This window comes from Diospyros lotus, chromosome 12, assembly GCF_014633365.1.
Source record: "Diospyros lotus cultivar Yz01 chromosome 12, ASM1463336v1, whole genome shotgun sequence".
NCBI lineage: Eukaryota > Viridiplantae > Streptophyta > Magnoliopsida > Ericales > Ebenaceae > Diospyros > Diospyros lotus.
In genome coordinates, this window is record NC_068349.1 from 6,820,774 (window position 1) to 6,848,772 (window position 27,999).

General features: G+C 35.9%; 4 protein-coding genes across 11 annotated transcripts in view; 1 reads left to right on the forward strand and 3 right to left on the reverse strand.

Annotated features, from left to right (window-relative positions):
• Nucleotides 1-634: 634 nt before the first annotated feature.
• Nucleotides 635-3,109, reverse strand: LOC127813951 (probable carotenoid cleavage dioxygenase 4, chloroplastic). Its single transcript, XM_052355108.1, has 3 exons — nucleotides 1,964-3,109; nucleotides 1,223-1,589; nucleotides 635-1,124 (listed from the first exon to the last, which is right to left on the reverse strand). Exons 1-3 carry the CDS (start codon nucleotides 3,024-3,026, stop codon nucleotides 764-766), a joined length of 1,791 nt encoding a protein of 596 aa, XP_052211068.1. The 5' UTR covers nucleotides 3,027-3,109; the 3' UTR covers nucleotides 635-763.
• Nucleotides 3,110-4,393: 1,284 nt separating this feature from the next.
• On the reverse strand, nucleotides 4,394-9,574 carry LOC127787465 (pentatricopeptide repeat-containing protein At1g31790). 3 transcript variants are annotated; one of them, XR_008020165.1, is made up of 3 exons: nucleotides 7,955-9,574; nucleotides 7,532-7,862; nucleotides 4,394-7,441 (listed from the first exon to the last, which is right to left on the reverse strand). XR_008020165.1 is itself a non-coding variant. In XM_052315523.1 (2 exons), the coding sequence occupies exons 1-2, from the start codon at nucleotides 9,379-9,381 to the stop codon at nucleotides 7,781-7,783; spliced, it is 1,509 nt and encodes a 502-aa protein (XP_052171483.1). In that variant the 5' UTR covers nucleotides 9,382-9,574; the 3' UTR covers nucleotides 4,394-7,780. The 3 variants fall into 3 exon arrangements, 1 of the variants encoding a protein (XP_052171483.1); XR_008020164.1 differs by having other exon boundaries at nucleotides 7,515-7,862; XM_052315523.1 differs by having other exon boundaries at nucleotides 4,394-7,862.
• A 245-nt stretch (nucleotides 9,575-9,819) lies between these two features.
• On the reverse strand, nucleotides 9,820-13,557 carry LOC127787466 (uncharacterized). 2 transcript variants are annotated; one of them, XM_052315524.1, is made up of 9 exons: nucleotides 13,176-13,557; nucleotides 12,927-13,077; nucleotides 12,684-12,761; nucleotides 11,980-12,343; nucleotides 11,713-11,825; nucleotides 11,344-11,508; nucleotides 11,062-11,207; nucleotides 10,249-10,341; nucleotides 9,820-10,138 (listed from the first exon to the last, which is right to left on the reverse strand). In XM_052315524.1, exons 1-9 carry the CDS (start codon nucleotides 13,220-13,222, stop codon nucleotides 9,979-9,981), a joined length of 1,317 nt encoding a protein of 438 aa, XP_052171484.1. In that variant the 5' UTR covers nucleotides 13,223-13,557; the 3' UTR covers nucleotides 9,820-9,978. The 2 variants fall into 2 exon arrangements, with proteins under 2 accessions (XP_052171484.1, XP_052171485.1); XM_052315525.1 differs by lacking the exon at nucleotides 13,176-13,557 and having other exon boundaries at nucleotides 11,980-12,368; nucleotides 12,927-13,075.
• Nucleotides 13,558-21,455: 7,898 nt separating this feature from the next.
• The window catches only part of LOC127814179 (uncharacterized), a 29,091-nt gene continuing 22,547 nt past the window's right edge, over nucleotides 21,456-27,999 (forward strand). Inside the window, exons 1-5 of one of the 5 annotated variants that reach the window (XR_008026296.1) lie at nucleotides 21,456-21,792; nucleotides 22,510-22,833; nucleotides 23,057-23,125; nucleotides 23,195-23,332; nucleotides 23,422-23,539. Coding sequence is in view for 4 of the 5 variants with exons in the window: in XM_052355494.1 (XP_052211454.1) it covers nucleotides 22,591-22,833; nucleotides 23,057-23,125; nucleotides 23,195-23,332; nucleotides 23,422-23,539 (568 nt within the window). In the remaining variant the exon portion in view is untranslated. The other 4 variants (XM_052355494.1, XM_052355491.1, XM_052355492.1 and 1 more) reach the window with 4 other exon arrangements.

Below are 27,999 nucleotides of genomic sequence, written 5' to 3' on the forward strand. Positions count from 1 at the left end.
TTTTTAAAAATAATACATATAATATATACATATATAAAAATTAATTTGTTTCTTTTTAAAATATTTTCTATCTTAATTCTTAACTTTTAAATATTATTTCATTAATTTATATGCCTTATAATTTTTCTTGTGAATTGATATGAAAAATAATGTACATATAAAAAGGAGAATGTTTATTTATAATTTAAATATATAAAAAATTTAACTTAAAAATTTTAAATAAATTAATTGATGGTTATTATTTATATATATTGCGAAATTAAATTTTTTAATATCCAATATCAATAATTACTAAATAATAACAAAATTAAAAAAAAAATGAGTAAGGGCCTTACTGGCCCATAAGGGCCTCATGGGCCCGGCCCATAAGGGCCCAACGGGCCACGGGCTGGGCCGTGGGCCCATTTTCTTTGGCCCAGCCCGGCCCGGCCCGTATGAACAGTAACGGGCTGGGCCGGGTGGCCCGCGAGCCGCCCGGCCCTTTTGACACCTCTAAGTGGGAAGAGAGAGAGAGTAGGTGAGGAAGCTGGGCACGCAGTGGGGAGAGAGAGAGTAGGTGAGGAAGATGATCCTTTTGAGCGAGTGAGGTATTCAATTTGATTTGAAAACGTGAGGATAAATCTGTAATTTAGGATGAGGGCAAATATGTAATTTTAATTGAATTGTCAACTAAATTGTCACACAGATTGGCCATCTAGCATTATCCAATATAAATTTCATATGGCCTCCATTAAATCTCGAAAATCGAATCGATCTTCAAAATTCACAGCTTTTTGAGGTCGCTTTCCCTCACGAAGAGGCCGTGGAAGCCATACGGCACCCGTCGGGGGAGCTTGACGGCCGCCACTATGTCAAGCTCCGGCGACTTCGCATCCATCACCAAGAACTTCGACTCTCCCGCGTTCTCATCGTGAACGTACGTCACCACGTAGCCGTCGTCCTCGTCGGCGTCAGGATCATCCGGCTGCCTCGCCACAAAGAACGGCTCGCCGGCGTAGCATCCCGGCCCGAACATCCTCGTTGCCACCGTGCTGTCCCGGCGGTCGCATTCCGAGGACGCCAGGTCCAGCTTCACCACGCCCGTTATCTTCGGCATCGGATCCCCGACCGCCGCGTACACATACCTACACGATCATCCACGACAAAATTCTTGAATTAGGTAGGGTTAGGGTATCAACGAAATACTGAAATTCTTGAATTCGCATTTGAAGCATGTACACACCTGTTCCTCTTTCCGGTGTATTTGGGATTGATCACAGCGAAGTCCAAATTTCTGGCGGCGACGGGGTGTCTGGAGACGGCGCCGGTTTGGAGGTCGATCCTGACCTTCTCGATGGAGGAGTGGATCAAATCCATGCGCTCCAAGGTGTGCTCGACCGCCAATATGTTGGGCGCTATCACCACCACCGTCCGGCCGGCGTCCTCCTCCCACGCGTTGATTGCATGAATGATGTTGAAGCCCGGGACGTCGAACCACTTCATCTCTGATTCGTCCTTGGCGTACCGCGGGATCACTCCCAGCCTGGGCACTTTCGTGGAGTCCGTACCCACCGGCGAACCCCCCATTATCATACCCACTGGATCCATGCCTGCGACAGTGACACATATAAGAAAAGGACAAAAAAAATTAATTGAACTCGATGCCGGTAATTAAATGTGAGAGGATGGGCGTCGACTCCACTCCCATCAAATGACATGACTGTCATGACACTTAGCATTATTCTTTTATCTATTTACCCTTTACACTTGAGTAACTAATGTGAGGGAAGTAGGTAAAATACATATTTTGACTTTTATATTTATAATTAATTTTTTTATTATTTTAATTACATTCGAATTATTTAATCTCAACCCAATTACATTCTTAAATATTTTGTTATTTAAATTATATTTATTGTTCGTAACAAATTAAAGTAGAAGTAGTAAAATATTAATGTATGTATTCGGACAAGCACTGACTTACCCATTTGTATGTCGGGAAAGATGGCATAGTTTTCCGTGATGGCAAAGTCATGAAGGAACGAAGGTCTTGTCATGGAGAAAATAGGAACGTCCGGTTGCTTGGTCCCGTCCGAGTTGAACCGGAATAATGTCAGAAACGGCGGCACCGGCCCGTACCGGAAAGCGAAGGCCTCGCCCGTGTCGGCGTCAATCTTGGGGTGCGCCGTCATGCTCACCAACAGCTTCCCGTCGAAGTCGTGCCGGCCCAGAGTCACTATATCGCCGTCTGGCGACAGCTTTATGGAGTAAGGGAGGTCGGATTCCCCGAGAGCGAAGAGATTATCTCCGATCAGAGCCAGACTGGTATTGGCGAGGCCTATGCCGTTGGTGGGATTGAACTGCCCGGCTAGGGCTCTAGCGGCTGTCACCGCGCCACGCGCCGCCGAGGCGGTGAGGCCATTGAAGCCGGAGAAGACGTTGGGGATAACTGGGGAGCCGGTTTGGCGCTCGACGGTGTACTTGTAGGTCTTCACGTAGCGGCTGGTGAGGGTGGCGCGGCCGCCGGAGATGCGGATGGCGTGGAGCATGCCGTCGCCGTCGAAGAGGTGGTAGGGCCCGCGAGGCAGGAACTGCGGGTTGGGGCCGTTGCGGATGTAGGCGCCGTCCAGGCAAGGCGGGAGGGCGCCCTCCACCACCTCGCACTCTGTCGGGGGGAGCTCGTCGACCGGCGCGAAGTTGTCGGAGAGGACGTGTTTCGGGTCCAGCGCTTGTCCGCGAGGAGGGTCGATGAAGTTATTGATGATGTCGTCGAATGCGTTGAAGATAGTCGTGGGCAGAGACGGGGCAGGACGCACCGGCGTCGGAGGCGGTGCTCTTTTCGAAGTGGGTCTTTGAGGAACTGGTAAAGCTGAATTTGGCTTCTTTGAAGGCTGAGATGTTCGAGTGGGAGAAGCGGTCGTCGCCGTGGATGGTGGTTTTTCTTCGATCCTGACGGCGGAGATGTTGAGGAGAGGAGGGTTAGAAGGCGGTGGAGAGAGATTGGGGAGAGAGAAAGTGGAGAGGAAAGAGGAAGAAAAGGCATCCATTTCCCCTGCAACGGTTGTAGAGAAGTGGCACTCAGCGCCTGGAGAAACTGTGAATATATGGCAATATCAGTCCGAAGGTAGAAGGTGTGGGCACAGTTTGGGTGTATTTATTGAGAAATTATTCAATGGATAACGAATTATTATTATTATTATTATTATTCACTGTATAAAAAACTTATAATTAAGTTAATGCGTGAATGATTAGGTGAATGAAGTAATAATATTGTTATTAAAATTAATAAAAAAATTATTAATGTGATGAACGAATAGATAAACTAGATAATGATAAATTATAAGAATAGCTATGATAAATTAATTAATAATAGAAACTAAATTACAATTAATAAACTTAGATAGATAAACTTGCACTACGTACCCTCAAAAAAAGCAAATAAGTAGATTTAATATACTTAAATCGGCCAATTATCAAAACTTTAATTGTGTTTTAAATTTAATTTAAGTAGTGATAAAAAAAAAATGAGTTGGTTGAGGATATGGCAAGTTTCCGCATAAAAATCACTTGGTGACAACGACATAACATAAGATAGAAGAACTTCTGTGTCTTATTTTGATGCCTCTTACCATAACTTGAGAAAAGTGTCTCCCCTTCTACCACCAACCACCAACACCACTACCACCTTTCACCTCCTCCAAAATAGAGTTGATTTCAAAAATAATATTTTTAACCTATATATATATATTCAATAATTATATAATTTTTGTTATTGTTATAAGATCTTTCAATATTTTTTATAATGCAAAAGAATATTCTTGTCAATTAATTATTTTTACCATTTAATTCTATCAAAATCAAAGTCCATTAAATAAAATTATAATTTATTAATGATAGAATGAAATAATAATTAAATGTTAAGAGTTGAGCATTCATCAGTTTATTGCATTATTATTAAATTAATACCCCCAATTATATTGAGACTGATTTTATCACCACACAAGTTGTTAACAACCATTATATTTTTTTTTAAGTTATGGAAAAATGGATGTATGTATGTATGTGCCTAACATTACACCTCACTGATATTTTTATTTTATTTTATTGCATTAAATGTTAATTTCAAACAAAACTTGTTACTTTCCATGGTGAATTACTTTTTATTTTTATTTTATTTCAGTTTCTAATTTTAATTTTCAATTTTAAGTATGGTTTCAAACCTAATAAAATACTTTTAAAAAAAGTAGTGACTCTTTTTACTTTGTGGGTACTCCCTTTGCTTAAAAGCAAAGGATTGAAACCAGAGGCAATGCTGCAGCTTTACTTGTGTGAAGATATTATAGTTGAACTTGAAAACATAAAAAGAAAAAAAAAAAGAAAAAGAAAAACATGTGACTGAGGATAATTGGGGAGGGGGTGTCACAAATCACAATAGCCAATTGGGCAGTGATTGATTTCTACTCTAATGGAGAGTGGACCCCTTGAGGCATTATTAATGGATTCCAAGGAAAAATATCAGCCCGAGGATTATTTGCATTCTCCAAATTGGTAAAAAAATAAAAATTATTTTTTTACCCTTTCTTTTTCATTCGATCTATGCGAGAAGACTATGACTTAGATCTATGCCAAAGTTTCAAGTAGAGAGGAAATAGGATTTGTATATGAATGTCGTCTATTAACCAATTTTTCAAGAATTTTGTTTCTGATAATTGTACATTTAACGTGCACTTCTTTATTCCATTCTTTTAATATTTTTTAATAATTCATTTTTCATTTATCTGATTTCATAAATATAAAGAAAAAATATATATATTTTTTTTTTGTGTTCTATCCCTAATAGGGATAGAACTATCTAGTTACAATAGATCAATTCCATAAGAGTATAAATTACACAAAAAATCTAAGTTAAATAAAACTAATACATTAAACTAAAATAATGAATCTTTAAATCCCTATAAATTTTTATTCATCAATTTGAATGTTTCCTAAAAATACTACATTGAATTGACTCTTTCAATATCAACGATTGAATATGAATAGACTATTATAAGTTTGAGCAAGCCGTTATAATCAAATTGATAGACACACTGCTCTTAGGAAGATAATAATCCTTTATAGAATTATTTGTTCTCCACATTTATCCGTTCTATTTCCCATTTATTTATGTCTAGTATCTAGTCGAATTTGATTCTATTCGAATAAAAAACTATTCATGCATTTTATGATAGTCAAATTTGGCAAGAGTAACACACTCACACCACGCCAATTTGGCTAAAAATAACAAAGAAGGGATAAAGTCAAATAGTCTTTACATACTATCACTAGGAATGTGGTACAAGAAATTCCCGACATCTCTTAGAAAAAGAATATAAAAAAGCAAAAGATTTTTCATAATTTCATTTTTTTTGTTATAATTATACATAATCACTAACAAGAATTTGGTTCTTTTTACAAACTTAATGTTAATAAATCCGTGAGTCTAGAAATTCATTTCAGACAATTGAACTTTCTCAAACTGTTTCTTTTTAAGAACCAAAAAGATTTGTGCCAAGATAAGAGATGCTAAGAAGAACAAAAGGTCTTGAACACATAATGGATGGGTGGGTAAATCACACCAAAGATCACTAAATTTTGGTGTGTTTTTCATTTTAGTTACTAAACTTTAATTCTTTGTAATGTGATCACAAAAGTTTAAAAAATTTTGCAATATGATCACATATAAGATTTTTCGGCAAATGTGGCAAATAATAAAAATTATTATGCAATGACAACCAATCAGAACATGCCACGTGTCAATATATAATAATATTATATTAAAATATTATTACACAATATTTTTATTATTTGCCACATTAGCGCCATATCACCCATTTTGGCTGAAAAATTTTATATGCAACGATATTACAAAACTTTTTAAACTTATGTGATTACATTGAAAAGAATTAAAGTTTAATGATCAAAATGAAAAATACACCAAAGTTTAGTGATCTTTGGTGTGATTTACCCCATAATGGATCTTGAAATACTATTTTTGTATCTCCCTGACCAAATCCGCCCACATTAAGATTACTGGTTAATAGTTGATCAAATTTGATAGATTCACCATCTGAAACAAGAAATTCCAATCCTAGAGAGATAATATCAACCACTTGATGTCTTTATGGTCTAACATTCTTGTCAATACATTATTTTCATTCTATTCCAGATTATAATCTCTAATGAAAAATATAGCTCCGTGAGCAAAAGCTCTGATCATGATGAATCATGCGATTAACTTGCATGTTACAACAAATCACAGAGCAAGCACATAGCCAAATAGAGGAGATGACCTAAAATGAAATAGAAAGTTTTACGTCGTTAGGTTTTATTGTATTATATATTTTAATTTAAAGGATGAATAGGTTAATCACGTTTTTATTGAATTTTAGTGAGAATCAGTGAAAGAGGTCATGTACGTATATATAAGATCTTTGGATTATCCATTTTGTCTAAAAAAAATTAATATTTGATCATATGGAATTAGGTCTTCTACTTTCAATAAACAAAAAGTAAACCCGGTTGAATCTTATGGTTCTGTTTTCGGCGTAAAGGTGGTGATTCTGGTGAAGCTGTGTGACCAAAACATGGTTGGGTTTTCAAACCAACCCAGAAATGGAACAAAACCAAAACCCATAAATCAGCTAGGACCAATCAATTATGATGTATCCAATCCAACAAAATCCAAAACCATTCATAGTTTTATCTGTAGAGTATTCACATTTTTCTTTTAGCCATAAGAAATCATGTTCTATGCATGGTACCAATTTTATATTTTTCGTTTATTTACATGATGATAAAAAAATATAAAAAAAAAAAGTCAATACAATCAATGGGGACCCAAATTAAAATTTAACTAATCAAATGACTCAACCTAAGACAAGTATTATTGGTTTAAGCCCAGTGACCGCAGACCGATCCTACCAATAAAATTTGAGTAAGATATGAAATTTGTCAAATATCATGTTGTTATCTGAAGTATCATGTTGTGATCATGTTTGAGTATTATGTATCTTGTTTTGTTTGTTTAGACAGATATGTTCTACAAATGAACTTTGTGAGTTTTGAAGTTATACTAAATTATAACACCAACTTTTCACGTTATGAAGATTACAACTACCCACCTCTCTATATTTTTAAAATGTGAATAATACTTCCTATATTTTAGTAGTGATACCCAGTGTAAATTTTAAAATGTGAATGAATAATCTCTATATTTACACCGAAAATCAAGATGCATGCTACATTTTGCCCTATTCTTTATTGATGCTGCACTGAACAGAGAATACAAGCCCATCACAGAATGTTTAGCCTTTGTTAGTAAGATAATACCTTATTTTGTCTGGAGAGGGTCCAACACACACATCCTCTTTGGAGGTTTTTGCTTCATCAGCAGCTCCTTAAGATCAACAAGTAGATGCCAAGCCTGAAATATCCACTCCTCAAGAGCGAGAGAGAATGAATAACTTAATCAATTAGAAAGGCAGAATAATACTCACTTCAAGTCAAAGACAACCTTAATGAGGTTTTGAGGGGCAGCAAATGCAGAAACTCATATACTTTGAGGTTCTGAAGGTGGCTAGTAACCCACATATCACTAGCTAGATGCAATATTTGCCCAACTTCAGACTAGATGCAAAACCTCAAAACCAGAGCATGAATCAATCCTTGCCTTCAATTGCCAATTCAGGACGCCTGATCCAGAACATACAAGTGGGATCCCAGAAGCAAAGGTCATAGTTTATGCACTTTGCTCATTATGCCATTAATGAGCAAATATGATCAGAACTGTAGGCGAGTAGTAGTAGTAGTAGACGACGACGACGACGATACCTGGCTGCAACTGCCTGCCAATGCATCCACATTCACAACTTAACAACACATTACTCAAATCAGGTCCGAATGGCATCTGTGTAGAGCTTTATTCCCGCAAGCAAACCTGACTTCATTGAGCAACGATTCCTGAGGTTGCAGGCCAGCTGTCTTCATGGCATAAAGAACCTTGATGGCCTTGATGCAGTGACCATGTTTCACATAGCCTGTAAGCATTGCGTTCCAACATGCTGCAGTTTTCTCATCTCCAATCATCTCGAATTCCCTTTCTGCATCCTTTAGTAACCCACATTTCCCATACATGTCGACTAACCCACACTGCACAAAATCATTTGATTCCAACCCTAGCTTGATCAACTCAGCATGCACCTGCTGACCACACTGCCCATTGTCATTCATCCTAGCACATGCTCTCAGAACACTAGAAAACGTAAACCCGTTCTTCTTTACTCCTTCCCTCCCCATGTCCTTAAACGCATTCAAAACTTCGTAAAAGTGCTCTTCCCTACATTTGTTGACAAGTTTAGCCGTCCAAACCAGAGTGTTGCGATAAGCCATATGATCAAAAACTATGTCCACACCTTCAAGATGCCCCAATCTCCCATACATATTTATCAAGGAACTACTTATATACAAATCTACATCATAACCAACCTTTAACAACCAACCATGAAGTTGTTCCCCAAGTCCCAAGTTCATAGTCTCCACACATGCCTTTACAAGGCACACAATGATCCAAGAAACTGGGAAGTCAATCAGCCTATCATACCCACATTGAAGTTTATTATCACAACGCATTTTCACAAACAAACTTATTGCTTCCTGATAAAGATCACCATCCATGTAACCGGCAATCAGTACAGCCCAAGAATTAAAGTCTCTAAGTGGCATTTTGTCGAATATCTGGCGGGCATTATCAACCAACCCGCACGAGGCATACATCATTAAAATGCGGTTGAGAAACGGCAATGTAAACCGGAGGCCGCTGCGTTTGGCGTGGGCGTGGAGCTCAACAGCTCCGTCTGCGTCCCTGGTTTCGGCGCATTCTTTGATAAGGGAAGTGTATATGTCGATGGGTACAGAAAGGCCAAGGCCATCCATCAAGCGCAAGATGTCCGAGGTGCTGGCGGCGGCGACATTTTGGGTCTTCTTGACTGGTGGTTTGGAGGTTGGCGATGGGGTTGGATGGCGGCGTCTGGGCCGACGTAGAGGAAGCTGGAGTTGAAGTGGGGACTTGAGATCGGAACGTTTGTTTTTTATACTGCAGACGATGCTGTTTGTGCTGCAGTAGCTTTTGCATGAAAGACTGCATCTCCCATGGCTGTCTGAAGAAGAAGAAGAAGAAGAAGAGGAAATATTACCAGAACAAAAAGGCAGTTGTAGTGGGTATGGAGGCGTGCTTTCCATTGCTTGATTAACTCGTATGCAGCGAAAGACACCAACCAGTTCGCTGGCTTTAGTTCCCACCGGAAAGAACGGGAGAGACAAGGGAAAGGAAAAGCACAGGGAAAATGGGGATCGAAGGGAATTCATATATGGAGAAGGCTAGCAACTCAAAAAGGAATTTGAAGAGAGTTTATTCCAAAGATTTCGTATTTGACTCGCATATTATTAAAGTTGACTATTCCCATGTACTTGCTTTTTTTTTTCTCTAATATAGTAATATCGGATCATTAATAAGTCATATAATATATATTTTTTTCTTTTGTTGGTTATGTATGAGAATTCACTGTCATTCATGCCACTCTTTTAATGTCAAATGTATAGTGTTAATGTATTACCAGAGCTAATTAAATTAATTTACTCATTAGGTAACGGAAGACTTTAAAAAAAAAAAAGTAAACTAAAAAAAAATTCTCTTGCACAAGAATGAATAAGTAAGAGATTATTTCCTTTCTAACTTTTCATCAAAAGTCGAGATACGCATATACAACAAGAGCTAAGTCTGGTTTATAATTAGAAAGACAAGCATTGTCATGAAATGAGAAGCATATATAATGATCTTCATTGAAGCCAATCAAAGCCATGATGCCATCCAACAAGGTTAAACAAGAGCACGTACAAGTACAAGCTCTAACAACATATATATGTACACTGCCTGGATATCTATATGAACAGCATCCGAACGATTCAAGCCACACCTAAGGGCCCTTTATGCCCCAGAGATTTCCAGGACGACTCCAGCTGCAGTAAATGCAGTTTCTTGACGAATAGTTCCAGGACCCCTGCCTCTGCTTCAGGGGCAAAGGCCATGCAAATGCTCAGCTCTTGGACTGCCTCCTTGTACTCCCTGACAATATGCCCAAGTTTCATCAACCAAGTAAAAAGCAAACCAAGAAACCGATCAGTCCTAACAGAACTGATCGGGGGCGACCAAGATGAGGATTGAGGACTTCATACCTATTATAGTATAGCATCATGCCATGGTCCCTCCTCAAAGCCCAATTATGTGGCTGCAGAATCAACAACCTTTCTGAGGCCATGATAGCCAGCCTGCAAAGTAGTTTTTGAGATCCCATCCATGTTGTTATGTTTTTAACCTAAGTGGTCAAAACTACTAGGCTACGCACTGCAAAAGTTCCACAACTTTTTGCTAAACAGTTAGAGCAAGAGTTTGTATCTATTACAGTTTTCCGAGGTTAATAACCTCCACAAGAAAATAGTTGTAGTGAGTGGAACGACGAAAATGGGTGGGCAAATGCACAACGCATAAATCTCTACAGAAAACTGACATTTTGAATTGAGAAATAGACTACTACTGTAGGAAATCTAAGCTTAAAGGCCTATCTTTGCCCGTTGGTTTCCCACATCAACTACATTTTAAGCTTCCTCAGAGTGGACGGTTTAGCTAAAATAAGTTCAACAACTACAATTATCAAACTATGCTAAACTAGAAGTTCGCATGTAGAACAAGAAAAGCAAAAGTAAATTTTTGCATCTGCCCTATAGAAAATTATTTTGAAAGCAAAGAATGATTACTCTTCACGCCCTGGACATTAAAAAGATTGAATTAAACAGCCCGTAAATTGCATAAGAAAACCATCCTAAAGAAAATAGAATCTATCAGCAATGCATCATATTGCTGCTGTTCTCATGCCAATCTTGCAAAACTAGCATCTTGATCCTGTTGGAACAACAGAAAGAGGAACCTGCATGATCAGGAAATAAAAGAAAAGGTTGTAACTAATTCCACAAAGGAGCATTAATCAGTACCTCAGATCTTGAGGCCGCACCAAAAGATTATTTGATCTTTCTATCTTGCTAAATTTGTCGTTGGCATCATGTGCACGAATAGGCCTAAGTGGATAAGTCAGCATTAACCCATAGTTCATTCTTGAAGCCCGTTTCCAATGAAGCCTCTGCAACATTACGTGTTTGTTTGAGTTTCCGGTGGAGGGGAGTGATATATTCAATTTCAATTATTCATAAGGCTCACACAAGCAAACAGCTGGTATAAGGTGAAACTTCATCACAATAGAAATGCTTAGAACATACAATCAAATTTGCCAGAACAATCCCAATAATGCCTCGGCTAGTTGCGATGTCAAGTCCAGATAGTGAACTGCTTCCTAGATCTGAGGCCATTGATTTTGGGTTGTCCACACAATTCCCATTAAAAACTCCGAACAAGTTGTGTCCTGAAGTTACCTTGAAGAGCTCCTAAAATCAAAGCAAAATAAGTAGGATTCAAACTCAGTACAACAGCAAACAAAATGGTATTCCTACATGTAATGGAACTGTGTAACAAATGAGCTACCAAATTAAAAAGCATTTGGTTAATACTCAACATTGTTACATGATCACATAAATGGTAGTCATAAAAGTAACAGCAACTGAACTCACAAATTAAAAAGTTCCACACACCTCAGGGTTCTCTATTTGGGGCCAAATCAAGAACTCTTCCCCAACTCGAGATCCCACAACAGTCAGATTAAGTCTTCGACAAACCTCAATATAAATTATGCTAAGCAAAATCGCTGCCAACAAAATAACCAAATGTCAGGTGGTGTCAGATCTTCTCCAAACAAAAGGCATAACATAGACACTTGGTGAAGGAAATTTAGAATGCCCTTTCTATAGTTTGAACAAAGCAACAGAGTAAGCAAGAAACAGTGAGAAATGAAGCATTACCGCTGCAACACCCAGATCTCAGAATTGAGTGCAAGTATGAATACTTAGGATCCGCTAGTGCAGATGACCTTTTGAGACCTCTTGACTTGAAAAGAACTAGGTTCACAGCCTCCAAAACTTCAGCCAAATGGCAACCGACATCTCGTGGAACCAACTCTGCCTTGATTTCTTCGGCAATGGCATCCAGTTCAATCAGCCACTCGTTGATATTCTTTCCAGCCAAAGGCATCTCCTCCAAGGATTCCCATTCTAGGGCATCAGAAGAGACTGAAGCATCTTTCCATTCACTTTGGAGAGAACGACCATCCACCTCTCGATTGGCAGCCATAAAGGCCTCATCTTCAGCAGCAACGTACAGAAGAGCCTGCAGCCTCGCATTTCGGAATGAACTAGAATGTCATATAATCAGCACCATAGCTCCAAACAGAAGAAAGACAAATTACCATGCATACAAAGCTACCATAAATAGAATAATACACAAAGAAAGAAGACGGGAATAACCATATGAAAGCTACAAACCAAAGTATGATACTTGTCAATGGGAAGGGCCCGTGACAAGAATCAAATTACGACAACAATCTAAGGGAAAAACAATCGTGTAGTCCTTCATAATGGGATGAATAGGAACCATGCCCGTTTAGTGATCAATATTTGAAACCATGATCCTCGGGTAAGACCAAATGGAAAAGAGGGAACAGAATTACCTTCGCAAGAGAGATATTCTTGTCCTTGGACGGGAAGGATATCTCCCGAGTAAATTTTTCCCTTGCATCCTTAAGAACCTGGAACATGTTACATCTTCAATCAAGCTCGTTTATTGAGGACAAGTAAGATCCATATCAGAAAATAGGAAACTCTATAACTGACCAAGTGGAAAAAGAAAGAGTGATAAAATCAGTCAATCAATTCATCAAAACGATTACTAGTATGAAATTTACAAGACAAACCTCGTTGTAAAATTTGGGAAAAGATGAGCTTGCCGTCATTGCTAGATCAGAACTAGACAGGGGCAAGAAGTTAAACTTCCTCTTTCTGTGGATTCGTACAGGGTTCTTAGTAAATCCATTGTTCTTCCCTTTGTCATCCCAAATTCTACAACTACAATTGCAACCATACCAAACACATGAAATGAACTAATTTCATCAAAAACCTAACTCGCAATTTGCTAAATATCAAGGATCATCACAGATGCTTACCTGAAGAACCGTTGATCGGCCACGGCAGTCAGCGATACACAAGACATTGTACAGGAAGATGATTGTGGGGAGAAAAACTAATAGAAAGGAAAAGGGTGACGAATTCAGAGGACAAGGAAATGAACAGCGCAAGACCCATAAATGCTGAATGGCAAGGCGGGTTTTGAAAGGCCATAGATTCCAGTATCAAAGAAAAGCAATGCTTCCGTGAAAGGAGGAAGAAGACGACAAAGAAGATTGAGGGAAAGAAGCAGAAAAACAGAAACGGACAAACGGAGCAGTGAGTTGCTAGAATCCATGGTCGTGGCAGTCTGACCATACCCCAGTTGTAGGCATAATAATAGTCTACAAATCACCTCTCTTCTCAGCTTTTTCATCCACTACAGAAATATATAGTTATATATATATATATATATGATGGATGGATAAGAGCCCACTGATTGTGGAATCTTATCGAGGGATGATTCTTCCGTAGATTCCTCTTTTGGGGTTGGAAGGTGGGGAACGATGACGATAATGAATCGGAAGGAAGATCCAAAGATGGCGTCAAAAAGAGGAGGTAGGCCATTGAATTGGAATTTGGAATCAAGCACAAGCTGGCGTTTCGAATTTCGCATGCGCGTGGAATGTTTGCCAAATGCAAATGGCTTTGAATCACAGTGGACGACGCCGCCGCCACGCGCTCACGTATTCAACAAAATTTCTCCACCTTGCTTCACATTTGATTGACACGTTTATCATAAAAAATTTATAATTATTATATATATTTTTATAAAAATAATTAAATATTCTTAATCTTTTTATAAAAAATATATATATGGTACAAATATTTAAAACTTCTTTTCATAAAATTTATTTTTCAAGAAGGTGTAATAATTTTTATTTTTTATACAATTATTACATAAAATTAAATTCTAAATAATGCAATCAAACACATCTTAAATTTATATTTAAGAAAATACATTATCTGTTATTTTTTATTTTCTAAATTAAATATTTGTTATTATTAGATGTTACTTAAAAATAAATATATTTATTTCCATAAATTTAATTAATGAAAAATCTCCATGTATAATAAATATATATTATCTAAAAATAAAATATATTTATGATACCTTAATTACTACTTTTAAGGATCGGTTTGATTTACGAATAAGATATCATGATATAAGCAATCAGTTATGGATTTTTAAGTATTTAATTAGCATGATTATATTATAAGATATCTTATATTTAATCGTATCTTTTTATAAAAATGACCAAAATACCCGTGATACAAATTTAAAAAAAATTAAGATGATTTGTAGAGTAATTTTGATAGCCGACAACCTTGAATAAGGTTGAGTTTAAATATGACAAAATAGAACAATACGAGATTTGCACTTCATGTTGGGTTCAAAACATGCAATTGAGGTTTGAATACATATTCTTTTGTTTCCCTTTGTCACCAACAACAGGCATTCCCACTGATGAAGAGATTTATTCACTTGTGCATTCATTGGTGGCTAAATCTACTCAATGGTGAGCTCATGAGTTGCCAAATGTATCAGATTGTGCTTGGGCTTGCAGATAAATTAAACGATTAAGAATTGAGAAGATTGACAAATATGAATATACTAATCCATGAGAATTGAGAGAGTTTGCAAAAAAGCCCAATCGTTCTACAAGTGACTAGATATTAGAGCGCTGTAGTGATGGTTCTGCAACTCGATCTTTTTAAGAGTGATATTGTTCTTTAAATGAGAAGTCCAATCACCTTTTGTATTTGGGGGCAAAATAATCATTTTACCCATCATTATATTTTCGATACTTATGTTGCACAAAAACGGAAAACGTTAACGGAAATGTAAAAACGAACATTTTTCTAAAAAAATAGATATAAATAGAGTTCGAAACGAGAATAGAAAACGTTTCTAAAATGAGAAACGGCTCTTATGAGATGTTTCCGTACAATATAGTCCTATACAATAGAATGGATCTCGATCAACTTCATAAAATTATAAATTTATAATTTATTTATTCACCGTAAAAATGGAAAGCGAGGGTGGTAATGGGTTATGAAATGTGGAATAGATTGGAGAAGGAAGGAAGCAAGCGCGCTAATGGGTTATGGCTGGTGGTGACGTGCACGCAATCTTAGTTTAAGGAGACTTTTGAGATGGGTGGAAGACTTTGAGATAGTGAAAAAAAAATTAATTGATAAAATATATAAATTAAAAGAAAAGATGTACCGCGTCCATGTCCAAGTAGACGCCAAAAGACTCTGAAACTTTGACTGGGCTTCGTCTCGCACTCTCACTCCTTTCTTTGAGTTTGTGGAGATTGGGCTTTGGCTTGAAAATCAAAGCCCAGGCCCAATATTAATTAGCCCGAAAATGAACGTCACCCAACCACACACTTTTCTTCTTTTTATCGTCATCTAACTCTGTCATTAGGTTTTCTTTGTTATTTAAAAATTTTAATAATTTGTCTTTTTATCCCAAATAACCTTGGCCACGGTGATGATGTGGCAACATGAGAGGGAAGGACAGTGTTTAAGAGAGTGTAATTCATTAATTTTCCTCAAAAAATTATTACAACCTCAATAAATATTTGGAACTAAATATATTTTGAAGGGGATTAAATAGTCAACTCTCTCAAGGGGTCGCATGGCCTAAATCAAAGTGAGAGACATAAGCCCTAACGCATAGATTGGATGACAAAAGGATGAACGATATGCTAATGCAATTCAATAAGTAGTGAGCTCGATTCTTTTCCTATGTAAGGGTCAAAGACTCAACTTACGGTTTATCTCTCCTAATATAATCAAGAACACGAGCACAAGGGGCCGCCACGCAAGAATGATCATCCTAAGTGAGACATATAAACCAATCGATGGAGAACACGTGACTTGAACCCGTGAAAAGGAACAGATCGTAAAACAATCTTCTCCTTCTAGTATGTTCTTATGTCATACTTTAGGAATTTTTTATTTTGGAAACATTTTTCATAACACTTTTAGCCAAAAAAAATTTACTTTCAAAATTTTTTATTTGCTTGATTTTTTGTTTTTATTATTTAACTTTTTAAATTTAAGGTTTTACTTTCAAAACCTAAACTTCTTTTCCCTTCGAATCATTTGTTTCACCTAGAACATTTGAATATTTTAAGGAATGAATCTAAATTAGAAAATAAACATTCTAAAATAATATTTATTAAAATGAACAAGTTAATATTGTATTAAAATAAATTTAGAATGTTTTTTCGATCAAAATATGAAATAATTAAAATAAAATTATAAAGTATTTCAAAATTTCTATCAATCTGTTTTTTAAAATTTTTGAAATATATTTAGAATTATATTTTTTCTTTTCATATGTTGCTTAAAGTAGATATATAAGCATCGAAATAAGGATTTGTTGCCAAAATATTCCTATTCCTAAATTCATTCAAAATTGTTTGTTAATATCCCTAACAAGTTTAAAAGAACCAGCAAAATCATCAAGAACAATACAACTCAAAGAAGTAACAAAATGAAATGGTTAAAAGATGCCCAAGAACAATACAACCTTGCTTATTACTTATAGAAACATAAATCATCAAGATAGAAAAAGTAAAATGAAATGGGCACTCTCTCAATCAAGCAACAACATCACATCGAAGTAGGACAGTATGGGCAGCGAGCGAAGTAGGCCGCAGTGGAGACGACGTACAATAATAGGCACAGGCAAAGGTGAAGGCGCTCGCCAACGATGCAAGCAATAAAGGCAATGGTTGCCACTGCTAACGACGCAAGAGATAGCAGCGGACTCAAGCTATAGTGGCCGCCGACGATGTAGGCAATGGAGGCAACAACAACCGTTGACGATGCAAGCGATGATGGCTGCCGACGATACAGGTAGTGGTAGTCAACGTAGGAAAGACAAAAACAAGTTAAAAAAAATGGAAGATAATAACTTTACCTTACGCCATTGAAGCATAAAGAAGAAGGCAACGACAAAAACTCAGTTGAAACATGACGATAAAATAAATGAAGATGAAAGAAAAAAAATTGAATAGGAGAGGTGAACGTTTTATGAGATGGGGGGGATATGAATCATCTTTTTTTTATTTGTAAAATCCTAGATAAATTTATTTAGATGAAGGTAGGGTTGGCAATGATTTGGTTTGGTTTTGGTTTTTGCCAAAACTATAACCAAACCAAACTTAAATTACTAAAACCAAAACCAAACCATTATTCATTTGGTTTTAAAAATTTAAAACCATAATCAAACCATTCGGTTTCAATTTAACCATGATTTTTTTAGTTTAATCCATACCAACAAATAAAGACAAATAGCATTCATAAAAATTTTTGATAATTTCACAACAAACAAAGATAAATTCTAATAAAGTTACCTTATTCTTGCATAAAGTTACAAAACTTCTTGGATATAAAATCACATCTCCAAACCTCAATTGTTAAGATCAATAAATTAATATTTGCATAATTAAATTGTAATTTAAGATAAAAAAAATTAGCTACGAAAGTTAATACCTTCATCAACAACATTGATATATTCTTCATAAATTAATGCATATCCATCTGAAATGAATGAGTAAACTCCATCTAACAAAATTATAAATATAAAAAATAAATTAATATGAAGAGAGATGAGGCAGGGAGCGAGAGGCAGCGAGGGTGAGAGAGATCGAGGGCGAGCGAGAGCAAGAGGGGCGGAGCCCTAGTGAGAGCAAGAGAGATGCAGAGAGCGATGGCAACTAGCGAGCTCGCGCGGAGGAGCAAGAGAAAAGAGACAGAGAGGGTGAGAGAGATCAAGGGTGAGCGAGAGCAGGGGCCGAGCCCTAGCGAGAGCAAAAGAGATCCAGCGAGAACGAGCGAGAGCAAGAGAGATGTAGAGAGTAAGGGTGACTGGCGAGCTCGCGCGGACGAGCAAGAGAAATAAGGCAGCGAGGGTAAGAGAGATTGAGGACGAGCTAGCGAGAGTGAGGGCCGAGCCCTAGCGAGAGCAAGAGAAATCCAACGAGGGCGAGCGAGAGCAAGAGAGATGCAGAGAGCAAGGGCGAGGACGCGCAGACTAGGGAGAGGTAGCGAAGGTGAGAGAGAGCGAAAGTGAGGTCGAGAGAGGAAGAAGAAGAGAATGGGAGAAGGGTTTGCAAGCAAGATAATTGGGCTGGGCTAGGGTGGGCTAGGTTCTATATAATATATATTATATATACATATTATATTATATATTATATATATGTATATATTCGGTTTGGTTTTATTTGGTTCGGTTCGGTTACCCACCATTCGGTTCGGGTTTTGGTTTGGTTTTAGTGAAAATCATAACCAAACCATATCCATTGAAATAGTGTTCGGTTTTTTCCCAAACCAAACCATTACCCAGTCAAACGATTTTTAACCGCGTTGACCGATTCGGTTCCCCACGGTTTCGGTTGCAATTGTCATCCCTAGATGAAGGATAGATAAATTTATTTGTAAAATCTCAGATAATAAATCACGTAACTTTTTTTTCAGTGAATTATTAAATAAATTTAATAAATAAAATAAAAAATACTTTTGTTTGAAATTTGAAATACTTTCGTATATCACCCTTTTTAATTCATATCTTGGTTAATAAATGCTACCTAAGTGAGAAACCATTAAAAGTAAAAGGCCTAATACATATGACGACCCTTCAACAATTAAAATATATAGTGTTTGATCCATAATATACACAACATCAAGATTCAAGTATTTCAACTATTAAAAATTGTTGCTTTAAGTTCTTGATGTGATTAAGAGTAAACGGAGCTGTTATCTATACTACATAAGATGCCACGTCAGCAAAACACATCAGATTAGATTTAATACATAAATATGACATTTAATTGATCAACAATTAAAAATTTTGATATTTGGTCATTGATATGAAAAAAAAAGACTAAATTTGATTAAAGAAAGTCATAAATTTCATAAAAAAAAATATCTAAAATTCATAAAAGACATACAAATTTCATAAAAAAATACTTAAAATAACCTAAATTTCATAAAATACCCAAAAAATAAAAAAAGGACCAAATTTCATAAAAAGACCTAATGGGAACCATGATAACAAGAGTTCAAATGAAATGTAACAAAAACTTCATGGAATCCATAAATTTTATTCACAAATTATCAAGTGAGGTTTTAAACAAGAAGTGACAAAATAAACCCCATCAATTTTTTTAAAATATTTCTAAGTTTTTTTAATGAAATTTAGGTTTTTTTTTAATTATTTTTATATATTTTTTTATATTTTCTATAAAATTTTTAGATATTTTTTAATGAAATTTATGTCTTTTTTTAATTAAATTTGGTCTTTTTTTTACATAAGTGACCAAATTTTAAATTTTTTAATTATTGTGGGACCAAAGGTCATTTTTATGTATTAAGATTAATTTGATGTGTTTCACTGACGTGGTGTTCACTTGCCAAACTGAACACTTCTATGCATGCACTAACACTATCTCACATAAGAACTTAAAACAATAATTTTTAAGAGTAAAAATATCAAATCCTTATGTTTTGCGCATTGAGAACTAAATGGTATAATTTTGAATTATTAAAGGGTCGCCATATGCATTAAGCTAAAGTATAATATTTATATAAAATGTGTATGTGAAATAAAATATAAATTTCTACTCCACAATATCATTTATGATAATGTTGGTATGTTTCCAAGAATTTTCTCAATCGATGCCCTAAGCATCTCTTAGAAGGTCTTCAACCACATCATTTTGGGCCTAAGTGATATAAAATAAAATAATATAATCATATATGATCATGAATGTAAATGAAAAAAAAATATATATATATTTTTAAAATCAATTTCTTATACAACACAAAAAGGCATGAATTAAAAATAGTTTATATGTGAGAGAAATTTACTTTCCGAGTCTTTTTAAGAATGATTTTATTCATTCTTCCTATGTTCCTAATCTTTCCTTATCACCTTGACGTGGAATTTTTTTTTTCCATTCACTAATTTTTTCTTTTTTATCATTTTTTTATTTTTTTATTTTTTTTCCTCACTTCTTACATTTATAGAATGCTTTTGATAGAGGTGAAAAATGAGAGTGAAATTCCAATTTCATGGAATTCCAATTTTCACCCAAACCCCTAGAAATTTTAAATTTCTTTATTTCAAAGAAAATCTTTATTTTTTTAATTAAGATGAAATTGAAAAACTGATTAATAGAATTTCTTGAAATTTAGATAGAATTCGAATTCCACCCTCATTTTTTACCCTTATCAAACCCACTCTTATGATTTCAATTTTCTCAAGCGGAAGATCATTCTATGTTCTCCCATTTTATAAGGCTCATAATTTTTTTTCATAAAATAGTCAATATAAAAGAAATTTTTGTTTTATCTTTTTTTTTTTTTTAAATCTTATTTTCTTGTGAAATATATTTATATACACATGAGAGGACAGAAAAAAGAAACGAGTTTATAGGAATCAAGCCATCCCCATTAGTGTGAAAAGGCTATTCAAGGTAGCCCCTTTGTGCAATGAGCAGCTACTGTTGTTGCTGGTTGTACTAATAGCCCTTTGGTCATGGGATCCCTTTCATGGAGTGCAATTTTGTTCACCCCCGTTAAAAGGGAGTGAACAAAATCGCACTCCCTTTCATGAGCCTGACACATGTGCCAGCTTTAGGCTTTTCCTTCTGCTTTTATATTTAAGCCATTTGATACAAATATAAAAATTATTTTTTAAAAAAATTACCTGACTACATTTACTAAATTATTATGAAAAAAAATTTATGCTATATGCAAGTTCCTATAAAACTTTATGAAATCACATAACCTTTTTAACAATTATTTAACAAATGACATATTAGTATAGTTTGTACTTATAAAATGAGATAAATACATGGTATAATTTACTGAAAATTAGGGGTGCCCAGTATAATTTATCAAACAAATTGATAATATCTTATATATTTATTTATTTAGAGTGCGAAATCTAGTTATAGTTTTTTCTTAAGAGTAGAATTACATTTTAAATATCAATTAATTGTATATTTATTCAAAGAATTAGAAAAGTAACAATTATTAAATTAAAAAACAGAAATAAAAATAAACTAGTAGTAAATTAATTTATATTTAATTTACATTTATTGTTATTATAATTAACATTACTTAATTAAGAAAACAAGATTTGAAGCTAAGAACTAAGAATTCCAAAGAAAATGTCTTGAACTATAGTCTAAGGAGACAGCCCGACAGGCAGCAGGATCGAGCTTCCTCACGAGTAGATGGTTACGACGAACTCATCCCACACGTGTCGCCAAATCCAATCACCGCGATCTCAATGATTGATCTGCCTCGCCTTTACCCGCCCTTTTTCCCTTTCATCACGTGGCTTTCTTTCTTGTCAGGCCACAAGCCCCGATGGAATCGACGCCATTATTGAACAGTAGTGCTCAAGTACCGTATATCGTCAGGAAAGTATCAGATTCGTGGGCATGGTCTCGCTTCATTCTACTCTAGTTCTGCGTTTTCGAGTAGGCAATTGAAGAAGCTTGAGCCTGTCCATCGCCGTGGATTTGCTCCTCAGACCCACTTCACGACGACATTATCGACATTTTTTCTGCCCCATTCCGTCAGGTCAGGCTATGGGGAGTTGATTTTGCAATTATTTGATCTTCTCCAAACAGTTTCACTCACTTGGAAGGCTAATTAGTTGGGTTTAAACGAAATTGTGAACTAGCCAAGAGATTCTTGTCTTCATTACATGATGATCATATTTTGGTATCATACTTTTATTTCTGCTTGTAGAAATAAAAGATGCGTGCCTTTGATCAGGAAGCTTGTTTTCTGGGCTTTCAATGCTTGGTGTTTTCTTGTTATTTATGTTGATGTTTTGTTTGCTATCCATGTGGCATTTCCTGTCAAATATTGGTTCGGGGGATTCTTTTAAGGGAGGGTACAGGGGAATCTTTACAGTTTTCGGGAAGGAGGTTGTTGGATATTAAAAAAAAAAATCTTAAGTTGGGGATGTGGCTCCGGAAAGGAAGAGGCATTTCGAAATAATAAGCATTCTTTAGATTAGTGTGAAGTGTGTTTAGTTATGTGTTGAGTATGTGTTAAGTTGTTAATGAGTTTGGTACTGTAAATACTTGGTGAGTGAACTGTATTGTTCTATTTCTTTGCGCGGTGATTAAAGTGATAGTAGGAGCTCATCAAATGCCACAGAGGTATGCAATATGGTTGATCTAACAACGGTTTATGCTTGATTTCTGGGTTTTGGCTTTATTTTGATAAAATTGTTCTCTGCTTTCTTTGTTTTTTTAACTGTTTAGTTCGCTTTGGTCATTGAGGCAGATTCCTGATGCAAATATTGGGGCTGCAGAAAGAAGAGGTTTAACAAGGGGTTGATTGGGGGGGAACTTGAGAGCTTCTAAGATGGTTGGGTCCAAAGAGATGGCAGTAACAGACGTGAAATCCGGTAAAATGATCTTTGAGCCTATTCTTGAGGAAGGGATCTTCAGATTCGATTGTTCAGTGGATGATAGGGATTCAGCATTTCCAAGTCTTTCTTTTGTTAATCCTGAAAAGAGAGACAGGCCGCTTATGAATAGTCACAAAGTCCCATCATATACCCCAACCTTTAAATGTGTTCTTGGGCAACAAATTATTGAAATTGAGGTCAGTTAAACGTCATTTTAACGTGTGGTATATTTTGTTTCTTTGCAACCTGGGGCAGTTCAAAGTTTAAACTAAGAAAACAACCTCTTCCCACATTCCACACTTTTTTCGTTCCCAATCTTGCAATGGTAGGAGTTTTGTGTTCTGTATTAATTTATTTATTTACATATTTGTAAAATTTCTAATGTTTTTCTCTCATGTAACTGAATCTGCTTCAATTTAGCTTCCAACTTGTACCTCGTTCTATGGAACTGGAGAGGTTAGTGGACAGCTTGAACGGACAGGGAAGAGAGTAAGTAAATTTGGTTTCTAGCCGGTGCTTTATTTTTGTTTCATTTACTCAGCAATTTTTAATTTATAGGTTTTTACTTGGAACACGGATGCACTGGGTTATGGTCCTGGGACTACACCATTGTACCAATCACATCCTTGGGTACTGGCTGTTCTTCCGAGTGGAGAGGCACTGGGGGTTCTTGCAGATACACCACGGCAGTGTGAGGTACTTGTGCTTCTAATTTATTTCATTCTGTCATGTTCATGACTTCCATACGGATGATCTGTTTTATCAGTTCTTTTCATTCTGCTCAGATTGACTTGAGGAAAGAATCAACTATAAAGTTTGTTTCTTCATCATCATATCCTGTGATAACAATTGGTCCATTTGCTTCACCAACCAATGTTTTGGTTTCTTTATCTCATGCAGTTGGTAAGCATCCTCGACCAATGTTTTTATCTTTTGTAATTGGAAATCTTTGATAGTCCTTTTTGGCTTGTTAAATATCTGTTGCAATTCGTAATTTTTAAAAGCTATTTGGATTGTTAAAATACTTGATAATGTCCTTGGATATTTTTATTGAGCGGTTGTCTAATTCTCACTGTAGTTCCTTTGAGATAAAAATTGCATAAGAAGCCTATATGCCACTGTCCAAAGAAATAGACAAATTTAGAGTGAAAATACATACACATGTTTATTTCATAAAATATTAACAAAAGTGGTGTATTTTCGCATCGAAATAAACTTAGTGCTCTTTCTTCTTAGTGTTCTATCTCTAGCATCAGAAATGGTGCAAAACCCAACAATCAATACTCATGATGACTAATGCAAGAAACAAGAATCAACTACTTGTGACTGATAATTGATTCAATGGAAATAGGATAACTAATATTGGCCTGTTAGATTTGAACTCAATGACTTGGCTGTATCAGGATCTATCTTTGATATTTTGACCAAAAACAGAACTTAAAAACTCATTTGTTTTTATTTTGGTTTTTATTGAATACTTTGGTTTATGATAGTTGGTTTACTGGTTTCTGAACAAATTTAGAGAACTTTGGGATTGACATCCTCTAAGTAATAGGATTGAAAAAATACCAACTGCTACACTCCAATTCTTGGTTACAAGATGCTATATATACAACAATTCTACTTATCTTCTATCTAAATTTTAGGGAATTAAAATACAAACACAATAGATAAGGGGAGAATTTTTCTCCCGATTTTTTCTCCTGATTTTTCTCCTACTTCTTAGGAATAACTTGAGCTTCATCTCTTCCTATTTCTTAGGAACAGCTGGAGCTTTATCTTCTCTTATTCAAACTGGTCATTTTTATCTGCATTCGGAATCTATCTTCTTATCCTCTTGCCATCGTGAATTCCTCCTTAATACTCCCCTTCAAACTAGTGAATAAATGTCATTCATTCCCAGCTTGCCACTAATTAGCTCAAAACCTTGTTTGTTCATTGCCTTGGTGAGAATATTAGCTTCTTGTAAACCTTTAGGAATATACACCAGTTTGATTTCACCCTCTTCAATCTCTTGTTTAATGAATTGTTTATCAATTCTCACATGTTTCATCCAGTCATGTTGGACCGGATTATTTACTATACTTATGATAAATTTGTTGTCACAATATAGCCTTGTAGGATTAGTATTAGGCATCTTCAGGTCTTCCATGAACTTCAACAACCATATTACTTCACAAATAACTTGAGCTATTGCTCGATATTTTGCCTCAGCACTACTTTTAGCTAGTACACTTTGTTTCTTGCTCCTCCATGTCACAAGATTACCCCATAATTTTGTGTAATAACCAGAGGTTGATTTGTTGTCTTCTAAGGAATCTGCCCAATCGGCATCTACAAAACACTAAATCCCTTGATCTTAATTCTTTTTGAATAAAATACCCTTACTAGGAGTTCCTTTAAGATATCTTAGGATATGATAAGTAGCATTGAGATGTTTGTTAATGGGTGAATGCATATATTAACTCACTTTGCTCACTGCATAAGTTATATGAGGCCGAGTAAGAGACAAATAAATCAGCCTTCCCACTAACCTGTGGTATCTACTCTTATCAACTGCCTTTTTTGCCCCATCTTCATTAGCTTTCCAGTTGGGTTCTAATGGTGTGTTGGCTGGTTTACAACCAAGCTTACATGTCTCCTTTAATAGATCCAATGTATATTTTCTTTGAGAAATAAAAATTCCCTCTTTGTTTCTTGATACTTCCATCTTTAGAAAATATCTCAGTTGTCCAAGGTCTTTAACTTCAAATGCTTGTTGCAACTGTCCTTTTAGTGCCTTAATTTCTTGCTAATTGTCACCTGTAACAATAATATCATCTACATAGACAATTAAGATAGTTTTCAGACCATTAGCAGCATGTTTGGTGAACAATGTGTGATCAGATTGTCCCTTTTGATACCCTAGCTAATGTAATGTGGTGTCAAACCTTTTAAACCAAGCCCTAGGAGATTGTTTCAGTCCATACAAAGATTTCTTTAGTCTGCAAACTTTCCTTTTTTCTTCAAAATCGGGAAGGATTTTCATATATATTTCCTCTTCTAGATCCCCATTAAGAAATGCATTATTTATATCAAGCTAATGTAATTCCCAATCTAAGTTAGTTGTAAAGGATAATAGCACACGTATAGAATTGAGCTTTGCAATAGGTGCAAACGTCTCTTCATAATCTATACCTTGTGTTTGAGTGAAGCCTTGGGCCACTAACCTGGCCTTGTACCTCTTAATGCTTCCATTAGCTTTGTGTTTTACTGTGAATACTCATTTGCTTCCTACCACTTTCTTGTTTTGAGGCAGATTCACCACTTCCCATGTACTATTCTTTTTTAATGCATCAATTTCTTCCATTACAGCCCTTCTCCAGTTTGGTATTTGTAAGGCCTCATTGACATTCTTAAGTATTTGCACTTCATCAACCCTTGTAGTGAATGCCCTGAGATTTGGAGATAAACGAGAATATACCAAATGGTTAGAAATAGGATACTTAGTGGATGATCTCACCCCATTTCTCCAAAAAATTGGAATATCCAAATCATAGAATTTAGGTTATGCATTTTCAGTCCTATTATCCTCCACAATAGGCACTGTTGCTTCATTCCTTTCATCCGCTTTAGGTATCGGACCTACTTCCAGGGTTAATGATTGGTTTTGCTTTGGTTCAAGAGGCATTCTTCTAGAATACACCTTGATTGGTGGCTATGATTTAGGAATTTCTTCTTGAATGTGCTGAATTTGCTATTGTATTATCTGTTCTCCCCCTTGATTAGTTACATAATCCGGAATAAGAGTAGAAGTGGTCACTGTTTCAAGCAAAATACTAACATCCCAGCCATCCCTACCTTGCTCTGCACTAGGAATCTCCCCCTACAGAGGTTTGATAGGGTAGTAGTATTGATTCTCAATAAAAGAGACATCACAAGAGACAAAAAAATTTCTTAGTGTTAAGGCAATAACACTTGTAGCCTTTCTATGTGGGACAATAACCAACAAACACACACTTCAAGGACTTGGGTTTTAATTTAGAGTGGTAGTGGTGAACAAAGGCTATACATCCAAAGACTTTTAGGGACAAGGAATTTAGCATACGGGTAAGAAGAGGATAGGAATTGATGAGAGTACTCAAGGGAGTTTTGAAGTTGAGTATCCTAGTGGGGAGTCTATTGATGAGATAGGCAGCCGTGAGAATGGCTTCTCCCTAATAGGAAGTAAGAACCTAGTTAGTGAACATTAGGGTTCAAGCTGTTTCAAGCAAATGCCTATTCTTTCTTTCGGCTTCCCTATTTTGTTGGGGATTATAGGGGCATGCACTTTGATGAACAATGCCATTCTCACTCAAATAGGTCTCAAATTCAGTTGAAAAATATTCTCTTCCATTATCCGATCGAAGGATATGGATTAAGATTTGAAAAATATTAAGAACCATTTGATGGAATTTTCTGAATACTTGGTAAACTTCAAATTTTTCTTTCAACAAAAACACATGTCATGAACCTAGGGCTTAACCTAGGATCAGTTTGGGAATTGGAAGAATCCGATTCAGCTAAGGCTAAGAATAGAAAGAAATTAGAGGGAGATTTGAAAGAATGAGAGGGAAATTAGAAGAAGTGTTAGGGGGATTAGAAGAACAGAATAGAAGGAGATGAAGATCAAGAAAGGGAGATAATTCGGAGGAAGAGAAATTAGATTTCAACTCATTAATTCCTAGATAAAGAAACAAACCCATTACAACAACCTTATATAGGCATATTTGCCTTCTAACAGCCTAGCACATGTTCCCATGTGCTTCTAACCACTTGCTAAAATATATCCTAACAATTATTATAAACCTATTATAAGATTACCCATTTATTATATCTTTATTACAATATTAACCTTTCATTACTCCTAGGGACATGACAATTCCCCCTTTCTTGAGAGAGTTCTTGTCCCCAAGAACTTACCGCAAGTAGCCATTACTCTTCATCCAATTCCAGCCTTTTCTATGTAGATCATCCTCCTTTCTTTCTATTTCTAGGTCTTTTCTTTGTCGTTCTTAAATTCTCATCAACTGGAACAAAAATAACGGTTATTGCAGTTATGGGTGTGCGTGGTGCGGTTTGGCTAGTCTGAACCATTTTCAGCACACCAAACTGCTGGTGTGGTTTTCCGACCAAACCAAACCGATTTGGTTTGGGTGCGGCCAAACCGTATCGCATTTGCGATCTGGTTTGATGCGGTTTACCGCGATTTGAAAATCTGGTATAAGTGAGCCTTAAAACCACTAAAAATGCTACTTAAAAATGATAAATAAAGATTACCAGTGATTACCATCATGATTACCAGTGACATAACATCAAAGAGTGCATGTCATCATACAATGAAT

What these genes read in the sequence shown, in the direction of transcription:
- LOC127813951 (XM_052355108.1), bottom strand. Translation starts at nt 3,026, where the DNA reads ATGGATGCCTTTTCTTCCTCTTTCCTCTCCACTTTCTCTCTCCCCAAT. An exon ending in CTTTCCCGACATACAAATGG is followed by an intron (nt 1,590 to 1,963) that starts GTAAGTCAGTGC and finishes TCACTGTCGCAG; the next exon opens with GCATGGATCCAGTGGGTATG. An exon ending in TACACCGGAAAGAGGAACAG is followed by an intron (nt 1,125 to 1,222) that starts GTGTGTACATGC and finishes ATGATCGTGTAG; the next exon opens with GTATGTGTACGCGGCGGTCG.
- LOC127787466 (XM_052315524.1), bottom strand. Translation starts at nt 13,222, where the DNA reads ATGTCTTGTGTATCGCTGACTGCCGTGGCCGATCAACGGTTCTTCAG. An exon ending in AGAATATCTCTCTTGCGAAG is followed by an intron (nt 12,344 to 12,683) that starts GTAATTCTGTTC and finishes GCGAGGCTGCAG; the next exon opens with GCTCTTCTGTACGTTGCTGC. An exon ending in GTGCGGCCTCAAGATCTGAG is followed by an intron (nt 10,342 to 11,061) that starts GTACTGATTAAT and finishes ACTACTTTGCAG; the next exon opens with GCTGGCTATCATGGCCTCAG.
- LOC127787465 (XM_052315523.1), bottom strand. Translation starts at nt 9,381, where the DNA reads ATGAATTCCCTTCGATCCCCATTTTCCCTGTGCTTTTCCTTTCCCTTG. An exon ending in TCGTTGCTCAATGAAGTCAG is followed by an intron (nt 7,863 to 7,954) that starts GTTTGCTTGCGG and finishes ATGCATTGGCAG; the next exon opens with GCAGTTGCAGCCAGGTATCG.